At 38.4% G+C, this 14,141-nt stretch overlaps 1 protein-coding gene across 9 annotated transcripts in view; it reads left to right on the top strand.

Moving 5' to 3' along the window:
- NCOA1 (nuclear receptor coactivator 1) overlaps positions 1 to 14,141 on the top strand; it is a 279,136-nt gene that overhangs the window by 244,099 nt on the left and 20,896 nt on the right. For all 9 annotated transcript variants that reach the window (XM_050753579.1, XM_050753584.1, XM_050753581.1 and 6 more), the window contains 2 exons: positions 1,714 to 1,815; positions 4,379 to 4,781. In XM_050753579.1, coding sequence (XP_050609536.1) covers positions 1,714 to 1,815; positions 4,379 to 4,781 — 505 coding nt within the window. The remainder of the gene's footprint in view (positions 1 to 1,713; positions 1,816 to 4,378; positions 4,782 to 14,141) is intronic.

Genomic DNA, 14,141 nt, shown 5'->3' with positions numbered 1-14,141 from the left:
TAGGCTGAATGAGCTGCTCCCCTGTGCTGCCGTAGATGTGTCTGTCTATGCAGACAAAGCACCTGTGCATTTTACTGTTGTGCATTGGCTTTTGCCATTCAGTAGGGAACTCCCAGAAGGACAGGAATTTGCTCACCTTTGTAACTGCAAACTTTATACAGTATCTTGAATGTACTGAGTTTTTAAGTAAATCTTTATCAAATTAACTTGGTTTATTTAAATTTATATTCATGGTCTTTCAAGTTTAAGAAGTATATCAGTTTTGGTATTTAAGAGTCTTTTTGACTTTTAAAACTATAATGTTGGTGTCTTTCTTTTTGAAGTAACTCAGAACTTCAAAAAGAAGTTTTAACTTATTCCACAATGCCTTAGAGTTGTCATTTTAACATTTATATTATAATGAGCTTTTCCCAAAAATTGGTTTGTTTTCTGATCTAATGGGAGTCAGAAAATGACTGAAGCTAGAATTAAGAGTTGAGCTATTTGGTGACAAGAGATTTAATCACGTTTATAGCTCTTTGGATTCTTAGAAAACTTTCGTAGGCTTTCTAGTTTATGTACAATATATTGAAATATATTAATGTATGATATATACATATAATTTGTGTTATACAAGGTATAATATAAACATAAAATAGTATTAATATTATTGTTACTGTTATCTTCCTGAATAGTTTATTCATATCAAATTACTGAGGAAGAAATGTTTTAAGCTATAGATTGTTGGCAAGAAAATCTCATTTCCAAGAATACTTCTTTTGTTATCAGATACAGTTAAGGCATACCTGGCATGCCTATGACCTGGAACCCTAATCCTGATCTAGACTGATCTTCCAAACCAGTGTTCATAGAAAACTGTTCTGGGAGATGGGTATTAATGGTTAGATGTCAGAAAAAAAGGTTCATGATAAATAAATTGCATAGTATATCCCTTCTTGGAGATCCACAATGTGCTTTTGGCCAATTAAAGGCTTATAAAATTTCTGCAGTAAATAAATCTATTTTACCTTGTGTAACCCATCATTTCCAATACTTAATACAGCACAGAATGCTGTTTTCCCAGCACATCTATTAATATCCTGCAGAACAATGTTTTTTAGCATATCAATTTGGGAAACTGGTCTAAAGTAATTACTTTTTCTAGTTAAATAATCCATTTTTTCAGACCATTTGTTTCTTACGTAATACTGTCTAGCTAATGAAATCATATTGGATTTTCCCCAAATATGTATTCACCAGACATAGTACCTCCAAGTGAGAATACCATCCAGCTTGCTCAACTTTCCCTTCATCTTCCAGACCTTTGTAAAATGTGCCCTTATTGTATACCTGCTTTTACATTTATAATATTTTAAGACCTAAGGCTGATATTTCTTCTTCTCCATTACAGCAGTTATCTAAAATAACTATTAACATGTTTTTTTTGTTGTTGTTTGTTTGTTTTTGAGACAGAGTCTCGCTCTGTCACCTAGGCTGGAGTGCAATGTGTATCCCACTTTTAAATACTTTGCCATAGTGTTTTGGAGGCAAATAAGTGTTTTATAAATGTTAGAAACTACCAGCCTTTTGGAAAATAAACATAGGAAATAATTTTACCAAACCTGCAACACTAAAACTTTTTAGTAGTCAATAGAAAGTTTGTGTTACTTTCTAAGGCCAGTGTTGTGCTTGTGTGTAGAAATATGGTATCTTACTGTTTCCATTTTTCTCTAGTTGATACACCAAAATCGGCAAGCTATCTTAAACCAGTTTGCAGCAACTGCTCCTGTTGGCATCAATATGAGATCAGGCATGCAACAGCAAATTACACCTCAGGTAATGTGAGAAAACCAGACGTCATTAGTACTTCTTTAACCCACACAGTGGTTCGTAAAGTGTTGACTTGAGTGTCTTTGAAATGGCCTGTGAGCTGATCTTTTAATGATGTTTGTAGTGTAGTTTTCTTCTAGAATGAATTAATTACTTTGATACCTCTTACTGATATTTGATCTAAAGCAAATGGTGCTTTGTTTTGTTTTATTGTTATTATTGTCATTGTTATTGGATACCGGATGACTAAGTAGAAAAAGCTCTTATTGCTGTAGTGAATAGCACCAGTAACAGGAAGCCTCTGATATGAAACTATGTGAACGGTACCCGAAACCTGATCAAAACCCAGTCACATTGCTAAGCTGTCTTAACTATCTTGTGTACTATATTCAGTCTGAACATCAGCATTTTCTAGCTTTTATTTATTTTTTAAATCCCTTTTTTAATAAACCCAGTGCCATTAGAACTTTAAACATAAAAAGAACTAGGTGGACTTCTAAATGTTACCTAGTACTCACTCCCTACTTTACCCCCATACATACTTAAAAATTTTTTGTTTCAACTACTTACTTTTATTTCATAACAAAGTTGATGTAAAAGTCTGAGAGATAAGGAATTTTAGAGAGGATTCAAACAGTATTCTTTTCCTCTCCACAATATGGAACTAGATGGATTACGGGCAAATACAGGAAGCCAGCACCTGTATTATTAAAAGGGATAAGTACAGCCATGCATCACTTAAAGACAGGGATATGTTCTGAAAAATGTGTTTTTAGGCAACTTTGTAATTGCGCAAATGTCATAGAGTGTATTTACACAAACCTACATGGTATAGCTTACTTATACATCCTGGCTATGTGTATATCCTATTGCTCCTAGGCTACAAACGTGTACAGCATGTTACTGTACTGAATACTGTAGTCAATTGTTATGGTATTTGTATATCAAGACGTACCTAAACATGGAATAGGTACAGTAAAATACTGTAGTACTATAACCTTATGGGACCACCGAATTTGGTCCGTCGTGTGCAACTGAAATGTCTTATTACTAAAATGCCTTATTGCTGAAATGTCTTTATGCATCATGTGACTGCATTGACTGAAGCTGTTGGTAAGCAGCAGATATTGACATCTTCATGGATCCAGATTTCAGTTTCTGTGTCTTACAAATTATCAATCTTAGTGCTAGCTAATTCAGGAGTAATTAGGTTGTAAGGAAATAAGACCCCACTTTTGGATTCACATAAAGATAATTCCTATCAGAAAGTCTTATTTCATAGTGTCTTCTAGATTCAACTGTATGTAGTTGGCAAGAGCTGTATGCTTTAACCAGATTCTCAATCTGAATTGACATTTTCTGAAGAAGCCTTTATTGATATGCCATGTTATATTGAAAAAGTGATTTTAACCTAATTTGACCACTTTTTTCCTCATCCATAATATTACAACTGTTAAACCACTTACACTAATGCCTGGAATAATCTGAAACTCCAATAATAATACAACATAGCTCTTTTCATTTATTTTTTTTTACTATTTTATTTCTACTTATTTTCTTTTTAAGTGATATTTTCTTAGGCATTGGATCCTAGATTTCTGAATCTTCCTTTTTTAATGGTATTTGTAGGTTTTTTCTAATTGTAAAGGTAATACATGTTCATTGTAGATAATTTGGTAAATACAGAAAAGTATAATGAAGAAAATTAAAATCACCTATAATTGTATTTTATTTGTTTAAATAAAGTCGGATAATGATCTCAGTGAGGAAAGAGGAAAACTAAGTTTCTTCTTACCAGAAACACAGTAAATTTTTTGGAATTGAAAAAGTCTTCTGCCGGGCACGGTGGCTCAAGCCTGTAATCCCAGCACTTTGGGAGGCCGAGACGGGTGGATCACGAGGTCAGGAGATCGAGACCATCCTGGCTAACACAGTGAAACCCCGTCTCTACTAAAAATACAAAAAACTTAGCCGGGCGAGGTGGCAGGCGCCTGTAGTCCCAGCTACTCGGGAGGCTGAGGCAGGAGAATGGGGTGAACCCGGGAGGCGGAGCTTGCAGTGAGCTGAGATCCGGCCACTGCACTCCAGCCTGGGTGACAGAGCGAGACTCCGTCTCAAAAAAAAAAAAAAAAAAAGAAAAAGTCTTCTAATGATCTAATGAAGGATAGGACAGAAGTAATTAAGCACATTTTCTTTCACCTCCTTATGGTTTTCATGTTTCTCTTAATAATGTTCATGGCCAATATTGTAATACTAATCAATATATACTTTCTTTGAATTTTTCAGTTCTGTGTAACTTTTAATTGAGAATTTACATGCTCGTTTATAATGGTCAGATATTGTTTAGCATTTCTTGACTACTTTTAGTCTGTAAAATGTACTTAATTCATTTTTTCTCCTGTGTTTGTTACTTGAGGTTTTTGTTCCTTTTCTGTTTTAGTTTCCCTTGTACAGTGATAATTGCTATGTACTTTATTGCCCCACGAAAGTAGGCTTTAATCCAATAAACTCTCCAGGATAGAGAGTGATTATAATAATTTTAGTAAGTGAGTTTTTTCCTGCTTTTCAGCCACCCCTGAACGCTCAAATGTTGGCACAACGTCAGCGGGAATTGTACAGTCAACAGCACCGACAGAGGCAGCTAATACAGCAGCAAAGAGCCATGCTTATGAGGCAACAAAGCTTTGGGAACAACCTCCCTCCCTCATCTGGACTACCAGTTCAAATGGGGAACCCCCGTCTTCCTCAGGGTGCTCCACAGCAATTCCCCTATCCACCAAACTATGGTACAAATCCAGGAACCCCACCTGCTTCTACCAGCCCGTTTTCACAACTAGCAGCAAATCCTGAAGCATCCTTGGCCAACCGCAACAGCATGGTGAGCAGAGGCATGACAGGAAACATGGGAGGACAGTTTGGCACTGGAATCAATCCTCAGATACAGCAGAATGTCTTCCAGTATCCAGGAGCAGGTAGGAGGGTCACAACTTTATGTTGTTCTAAGTAATCCATACAGGCTTAGGTCTCTCTCCACCTTCATGTCCTTGCTCGGACATTAAAACAGTGTGTGGAAGAGGAAAGACACTGACTGACATGGGAGTCTGGAGACCCAGGATTCAGACTCAGCTTTTGACACTAAATGACTGGTTTGAGGCTTATCTCCCTTTTGTAGCTGAGATGATTGAATTAGAGGATCTGTAAGGACCTGTCTGACTCTAAAATTTTGAGCATTTTGTATACAAAGTACATTCCCTTTTTTTTTTCTTTTTTGTTAGACGGAGTCTCACTGTGTCATCCAGGCTGGGAGTGCAGTGGCGCAATCTCAGCTCACTGCACCCTCCACCTCCTGGGCTCAAGTGATTCTCCTGCCTCAACCTCCCGAGTAGCTGGGATTACAGGCATGCGCCACCGCGCCCAGCTAATTTTTGTATTTTTAGTAGAGACAGGGTTTCACCATGTTGCTCAGACTGGTCTTGAACTCCTGACCTCAGGTAAGCCACCACACCCAGCCTGTTCTCTTATTTTTTAATTTCTCTCATTGATCTCTATGAGAATTCAATGAAAGTGTTCCCCACACAATGGATTTTAGTACATTAATTCAAAATTTGCATGTAGTTTTTTCATTGTGTGTGAGATTTTGTTTTTGCCAATTTGCACAAGGATAATTTATCTCCACAGGGTATCTCAGACTACTCATTGGTGTCATCACTCTCAGCTGCTGCTGTTGCAGCTTCCTCTCCAGCCTCAGTCAACTTTCTGGCTTCCAAAAATTTTTTTCTTTTTTAACCTTTCTTTGGCACTGACTTCCATTCTCTTTGTCCTGGGTGATAATATCTTTTCTTATTTCTTTTCTGTCACTTTGAGATTCTAATAGGTAATGACAGTGATACACACCTGATTAGTCTACTCTGTTTAATCAGACTTTTATGCAAAATTAATTGTCAATTCCTGAAAAATAATTGAAATAAATCCCTTGATTATATAAATGAAAGAAAATAGGTAAATTTTAAGACTGCTTAAAAATGAATTTCAATGAGAAGGCTGCTGTTTGACTTGAATAAAATGTCGAAGTTATACAGATATTTTTGACATGGCAGTATGCTTATCAGTTTTGACAGCCAAATCAATTTAGAGTTTCCATTGTGATGGTAGCAAGTACTAAAATCCTTTGACTATCAAATTAAGTATCTAAAGATTTGTGCCAGAGCACCAGAACTTTCAAAGAGATTTTAATCAAAATTATGCCACATCAGTTTCTTTGTCCTCAAGACAATGAAGTCATCTTTGGCTGGTTTATATCACTGACACTATCTGTGTGGGCAAGAAAAGGATTATAAATCCATATTTTAATTATATGGTTGCCTGAACAAGAGTGTGGCCTTCAAAAGGGTTTTGTTTCCATGTGTCTTACAATTTCTGTATGCAAAGAATTTGACAAAGCTTTTTCACTTTAGCTTGCAGAAGTACTTCCTCCAACATTAGAAGACTTATGTAGTTATCTGCATCCCCATTCCTCCTCCAAAATGACAATCTGACTAAAACAGCAAATGGGTTTTTAGCAGCATTCCTGATATTGATTGCAGAGCCCTAAATCAAAATATTTATCTCCTGCGTTAGGGGAAAAAACTAACTAGAAGTAAGCCAAACATTAATAAATTCCTCATGAAATTATTCTAAGGATTTTTTTCTATTAAAAAAATAGAAATAGTATTTCTGTCCATTTTCAGGCATGCACTTTAAAGTTTCCTCTGGAAAGTCAAGAAAGGAGGACTTTATATCCTGCTTTCATTCCTTGACAAAGCCACCTGGAAAGGTGGGCCTTCAGTGCCCCGGTTCTCATGAAATTGACAAGTTTCTTTCACAGCTGTGGGTCTAGTCTTTGATCTGAGTTGTGTCAGCATAGAACAAAGTGAGCTGAAATAATGGAGTGGGTGGAGCTTCCTCTTTCCCGGTACCATGATGGGAAAGATGTGTTGCCACCTATCGTGAGTATCTGGTGCCTGGGTTTTTCTTCCAGACCAACTTTTGATTGACAAAAATATTTTCACAAAATAATAATTTGCTTTTTATAAAGTCAGCATTCATACTACAAACAAAACCCAGAAGCTGCGTGCAGTGAAGAGAACTGCGGTTTCATCCAGTTGCAAACTGAAATGAAATGCAGGGCTGTCAGTTCTTCCATGGACTGCTTCAAAATAATACTGGAAAAATGTTTAGTTTTTCTGGAAAGAATAAGAACGTTTAAAGATGCAATATTTTAAATTTCTGTCACCACTCTTAATTATAAACTTGCTCCAAATTGATCGGCAGTCTGGTAGAGGACCAGGTTTTGTGTTGGCACAAAATCAAGTTCTGGAAAAGTTCCAGCCTTTTCAAAAACAAAAACAGTTTATTGTGGCTTAAGGAAATCCAGATAGAAGGGCTCTTTGGCCTTTGTTGGTTTTATGCTTCTATTCCTAAGAAATAGGAAGTACCAAAATATATGTGTTCCCAACATGTTTCCAGGTTTGACAAATTAAGGTCCATAATCCAGCCCACTTGTTTTGGTTAATAAAGTTTTACTGGAACACAGCCATGCTTACTGCTCTATGTATTATCTATGGCTGGTTTCACACAGAAGAGTTGAGTAGTTGTTCAAGAAACTTTATGGCCTGCAAAACTGAAAACATGTATTATCTGGCCCTTTGCAGAAAAAGCTTGCTGATTTCTGTGTTAAGTGATGACAGTAAAACCAATGAATAACTGCATTAGCTTTGCTTTATATCCTTTGCTTTCACCTCTTTCTGATTAATATAGGCCCCAAGTAAATAAAGGAACATGTAAGTCATAGTAATGGCAGAGTAAGTTTTCTTGTATTTCTGAAAACAAGAAACTTCTAGGCTACCATGCTATGATGATGAGTGTGCAAGAACAGAATCAGACATTTAGAAATTGTTGTCTATTAACACAGTATTCAAAGTAAATATCAGAAATTGGTTTCTTTAGTGTATCTGCCCACTTCATGGATTCCTTGAAGCCCATTTAAAGACCTCTTTTCTGTGAACTACAATAAAATCCTCTTCCACCTATTCCTCCTCAGTGATCTCATCTCCTTTTGGGGTTTCAGGGACCTTTACATGCTAGTGACTTCATTCTCTATCTCTAAACAGTATCTCTCAGCTCATATGTACAGCTGCCTACTGGATGCACATACTTGCATTTTCAACCAACACCCCAAACTTAACTTGTACAAACCTAGGCTCATCAACTCCACGTTCCCTTTTATAGTTCTGTGTTCCAGCTACAGTAAACTTTCTGAGTTCTGAGAAACAGCACAGACCTTGTTCTCTTTTACTTCCAGGGGCTTTGTACATTCTCTATACTCTATCTAAAGTATTATTCCTTTACTTCTCATTCCTATTCTTCCCTCCTCTCAGATATATCTCCCCTGCAGAGTCTTCCTGGACACTCCTAATCATTTATTTATTTTTTTTTTTTTTTTGAGACGGAGTCTCGCTCTGTCGCCCAGGCTGGAGTGCAGTGGCGCAATCTCGGCTCACTGCAAGCTCCGCCTCCCAGGTTCACGCCATTCTCCTGCCTCAGCCTCCCGAGTAGCTGGGACTACAGGCGCCCGCCACTGCGCCCGGCTAATTTTTTCTATTTTTAGTAGAGACGGAGTTTCACCATGGTCTCGATCTCCTGACCTTGTGATCCGCCCGCCTCGGCCTCCCAAAGTGCTGGGATTACAGGCGTGAGCCACCGCGCCCGGCCAACACTCCTAATCATAAAGTACTTGCCACCCTGTCTTAAAACCACTTGTTAACCTAGGTGTCTTTCTTTTAAATAGCAAGTTCCTTACGTGAGCAGAGTGTGACCTTTTTAACCATTGTTTCTCCAGTGCTTAGCACAGTGGTCTCACAGTAAATAGATGCTCAATGAATCTTTGAAGAAATAAATTAATGGAAGTATGAATTCTAATTCTAGTTGCCACTGTCACGTGTCTGCAATGCTGGTTATGGTCGGTCTAGCAGGGAGACTTAACATAGTCTAGGCTGGCTGGGCACGGTGGCTCACACCTATAATACCAGCACTTTGGGAGGCCAAGGCAGGTGGATCACCTGAGGTCAGGAGTTTGAGACCAGTCTAGCCGACATGGTGAAACTCCGTCTGTACTAAAAATACAAAAATTAGCTGGGTGTGGTGGTGGGTGCCTGTAGTCCAGCTACTCAGGAGGCTGAGGCAGGAGAATTGCTTGAACCCAGGAGGCGGAGGTTGCAGCTAGCCAAGATCACACTACTACACTCCAGTCTGGGCAATAGAGCAAGCCTCTGTCTAAAAAAACAAAAACAAACATAGTCTAGGCAAAGATAGAACTGTAAAATTTTTCATCTAGAAGAACTAGATTATCTGATTGATGGAAGTTATCCAAGATCCAGTGTAGTAGCAGAACTGGGACCAGAACTCTTAAGCATTCCTCTAATTCATTACCCACAGGCTAGTTCTTTCTACTAAAACTCGGTCATTTCACAGAGGATTTTGAGAGAAATGAAACCACTCTCTATGATACTATAATGGTGGGTACATATCATACATTTGTCCAAACCCATAGAATGTACAATACCAAAAGTGAACCCAAATGTAACCTATGGACTCTGGGGTATGTTGATAATGAAGACAGCTGTACATGTGAGTGAGTGGAGAAGGGGTATGTAGCTCCATTTATATAATCTTTACCAAAAATAAACAAACCCTATCTAGTGAAAGAAAAAACTATAAAGTCTAAAGTTAGAAAATCTCAGTACCATCTACTCAGTTTTGCTTTGAACCTAAAACTTCTCTAAAAAATTAAGTCTTTTTTAAAATAATAAAATTAAAAGACCAACACTAAAAACAACAACAACAACAAAACAAACAACAAAAAAGTCACAAGGGAAACTGTTCATTCCAGTATGGACAGGTAGAATGTGAGATGAGGCCAGAAAGAAATATCAAAAAGCTTGCTCTCATACTTGGAGTCTCTTATTTATTGTTTACTGTTGACTCCACAAAGTAATATCCAGAATACGATAAGCATCTTGTCCCTCTCACATACATATTTTTCTTTTTCTGTTTTTTCTTTTTTTTTTTTTTCTCTTCTTTTGAGACAGGGTCTTGCTCTCTTGCCCACGAGTGGCATGATCATGGCTCACTGCAGTGTCCGACTCCTGGTCTTAAGTGATCCTCCCACCTCAGCCTCATGAGTAGCTAGAACTACAGGCATGTACCACTGTGCCCGGCTAACTATTCTATTTTTTATAGAAACAGATCTCACTATGTTGCCCAGGCTGGTCTCAAACTCCTGGCCTCAGGCCATCCTCCCACCTTTGCTTCCCAAAGCACTGGGATTACAGGCATGAGCCACCACACCAAGGCTATATTTTTTCTAAAAGAAATTAATTTCATCATAAATGAGGTTAAAAACACACTAATACAAGAGGTTTTTCTTTTAAGGATCACAACCAAAATAGTTTAAAATGGCGGGTTAATGCAAAGACATTAGAAGTGAAGATGGTGGCAAAACAAAAACAAAAAACCCACCCTCTAGAGTCATTCAGGAAAAAAAAAAAGCTGGGCGCGGTGGCTCACACCTGTAATCCCAGCACTTTGGGAGGCCGAAGCAGATGGATCACGAGGTCAGGAGTTCAAGACCAGCCTGGCCAGCATGGTGAAACCTCGTCTCTACTAAAAATACAAAAAATTAGCCAGGCATGGTGGCGCGCACTTGTAGTCCCGCTACTCGGGAGGCCGAGGCAGGAGAATCGCTTGAACCTGGGAGGCAGAGGTTGCAGTGAGCCGAGATCACACCACTGCACTCCAGCCTGAGCGACAGAGTGAGACTCCATCTCAAAAAACAAGAAAAAGAAAAAGGAAAAAAAAAAATGGATGCTGGGCGCAGTGGCTCATGCTTGCAATCCCAGCACTTTGGGAGGCCAAGGCAAGTTGTCACCTGAGGTCGGGAGTTCGAGACCAGCCTGACCAACATGGAGAAACCCTGACTCTACTAAAAATACAAAATTAGCTGGCCATGGTGACACATGCCTGTAATCCTAGCTACTCAGGAGGCTGAGGCAGGAGAATTGCTTGAACCCAGGAGGCGGAGGTTGTGGTGAGCCGAGATCTCACCATTGCACTCCAGCCTGGGCAACAAGAATGAAACTCTGTCTCAAAAAAAAAAAAAAGAATAGAAAAAGAAAAAAAATGGAGACCCATATATTCTAAATCAAAATTACTTACCTTACATATAGAGAAAGCAGCAAGGAGAAAATATGTAGCTTCATTTATATAATCTTTACCAAAAATAAATAAACCCTATCTAGTGAAAGAAAAAACTGTAAAGTCTGAAGTTAGGTCAACTTTCACAGAAAATTTGAAATAGTTTTAAAATTGTAGCCGGGCGCGGTGGCTCAAGCCTGTAATCCCAGCACTTTGGGAGGCCGAGGCGGGCGGATCATGAGGTCAGGAGAACGAGACCATCCTGGCTAACACGGTGAAACCCCGTCTCTACTAAAAATACAAAAAATTAGCCGGGCGTGGTGGGGGGGGCCTGTAGTCCCAGCTACTCGGAGGCTGAGGCGGGAGAATGGCGTAAACCCGGGAGGCGGAGCTTGCAGTGAGCTGAGATCCGGCCACTGCACTCCAGCCTGGGCGACAGAGCCAGACTCTGCCTCAAAAAAAAAAAAAAAAAAAAAATTGTAGCCTGTAAGACCGGGCACGGTGGCTCACGCCTGTAATCCCAGCACTTTGGGAGGCCGAGGCGGGTGGATCACGAGGTCAGGAGATAAGTCCAGCCTGACCAATATGATGAAACCCCATCTCTACTAAAAATACAAAAATTATTTGGGCATGGTGGCATGCGCCTGTAATCCCAGCTACTCGGGAGGCTGAGACAGGAGAATTACTTGGACCCAAATGCTTGAAGCAGAGGTTGTAGTAAGCAGAGATCACACCATTGCACTCCAGCCTGGGAACAAGAGCAAAACTCGGTGTCCAAAAAAAAAAAAAAAAAAAAAAAAAAAAAATGTAGCCTGTAATAAAAAAAGAGTAAATTAACTACGTCTCTGGCAAATATAATGATTTTTTTTTATTTAACCAAACAAACCAAGTAAAAAGAGAAAAAAAAAATCATTGTATTAAAAATAACAAAAATTACATTAATAGTGGCAGAACACAGTAGATATTACACAGGCATATATGCATGTGTTCGCAAAGAGACATCAAGGACATAGAAACATGTTTATGATGTAATGTTGAGTGAAAGAAGCAGGTCACGGAATCTTACAGGATTTTATAAAGATGTAAAGGAATTATACTAAATTATGGGCAGTCATACTATGGCATCCTTTTTTTGCGCCTTCGTAACTTTTTCTGCCTTAAAAGTATTTAACTGTGAGATGTGTTTTGTCAGGAAAAAAAAACAAAAAACAAAAAAAACAGAGTGCTAGCACTAAACATTTTTTAGAAAACATTTTACTCTTTTAAATTGTTATGGATATCTACTTTTGGCCAAAGGAATAACAGGGACCAGATTTATTTTCCCATCTGAAACAAATAAACAAAAAACAGACAAAGTACGTTCAATAGTAGTTCTTGAGATTGTCCAGACTGTGCTGCAGGGAGGGAGAATCCAGTAGGAGCCAGGACATTTCCCTGAACTGAGGAGGTAGAGCTGGCAGTCTGGGAAAGCTAAGGCACCTAGAGGTAGCAGGGCACAATACCAGAGAGGACAGCACTACATAGAGAATTGTAGGATATGCAGAGGGTCCCATTCAGCTGAGAGCTGCTGCCCACACGCAGGCATGCATGTATGTGTGTACAAATCAAGGCCAGAGAAAACCACCTGAAAAGCTAAGAGGGAACAATCTTCAAAGTTCACACAGGGCCAGCTCCTCTTCCTACCAGCCAGAGTAGAAAACCCTGTAATTCAGGGGGTATCAAGTAGAATACTCAGAGATGGTTTGCCTCGGTAGTGGGGCAAATTCATAAGGCCTAAACTCTGCTCTTGTCTCATTAGGCACAAGACCTAAAGAATTAACCTGTTTCCATGTAACCTAACCATAGCCCAGACAAAGGTCAAAAATATTTAAAAGAATAGAAAAAAAATCCAACACCTAACAAGGTAAAATTCACTAGGTCTGGAATCTGATTTTTAAAACTACCAGGTATGCAAAGAGATAGGAAAATACAACCTGTAATGAAGAGAAAAATCAGCCAATCAAAAATTCAGAAATTACACAGATGATAGAATTAGTAGACAGAGACATTAAAGCAATTATAAATTATAAATTCTGTATGTTCAAGAAGCAAGAGGAAGCTTGAACATGTTAAGTAGAGCCGTGGAAGATATAAATAAAACCCAAGTCAGACTTCCAGAGATGAAAACTACAGTGTCTGAGATTTAAAAAAAAAACTCTAGATGTGATAAACAGCAGATTAGAAATTACAGAAGAAAAAATTAGTGAACTTAAAGATATAACAATGGAAACTATCCAAAATGAAATCAGAGAAAAAAGACTTAAAAAAAAACTGGTAATTTACTCAAAATTGATCTTATAATTCAATGCAGAATTTCAGCATGCTTTTTGGAGACATTAACAAACATCCTAAAATGTGTATGGAAATGCAAAGGACCTAGAGTAGCCAAAACAATTTTTAAAAAGAAGAACAAAGTTGGATATCTGCCTAATTTCAGAAATTGCCATAAAGTCACAACAATCAAGACACTGTGGTACTGGTACAGCATAGAGATCACTGGAACAGAATAAAAAGTTCAGAAATAAACCCTTACTTTTATGGTCAGTTGAGTTTTGACAGTTCGGTCAGATGGCTGCTAATAAGCATCATCCTAAATAAAAAGGAATAGCCTACTGATAAGTGCTCCAAAATGGCTGAACCTCAAAAACATCATGCTAAGTGAATGCAAGCCAGACACAGAAGACCATGTATGGCTACATCTACATGAAATTCCCCCCAAAAAGCAAATCCTTTAGAGACAGAAAGCAAATCAGAGGTTACCTGGGACTAGGGGTGAGAGCAAGGATTGACTACAAACAGGTACAAGGGAATTTGGAGAATGATTAGATGTCTAAACTGGATTGTGGTAATGGCGGCACAACTCTATAAATTTACTAAAAATCATTGCATTATGCAGTTACAGTGTGTCAATTTCATGTTGTGTAGATTATGTCTGAATAAAGCTTAAAAAGGGGAAGGAGGAGGGGAAAAGTGGCTAACAAAACTTTCTCATTATTTTTTATTTTCACACGTGACTTCTTTTTCTTTTCTTTTCTTTTCTTTTTTTTTTTTTTTTTTTTTTC

Source organism: Macaca thibetana, chromosome 13 (assembly GCF_024542745.1).
Source record: "Macaca thibetana thibetana isolate TM-01 chromosome 13, ASM2454274v1, whole genome shotgun sequence".
Classification (NCBI taxonomy): domain Eukaryota; kingdom Metazoa; phylum Chordata; class Mammalia; order Primates; family Cercopithecidae; genus Macaca; species Macaca thibetana.
The sequence above is the reverse complement of the archived record's forward strand: the minus strand, read 5'-3'. Positions and strand labels throughout refer to the sequence as shown.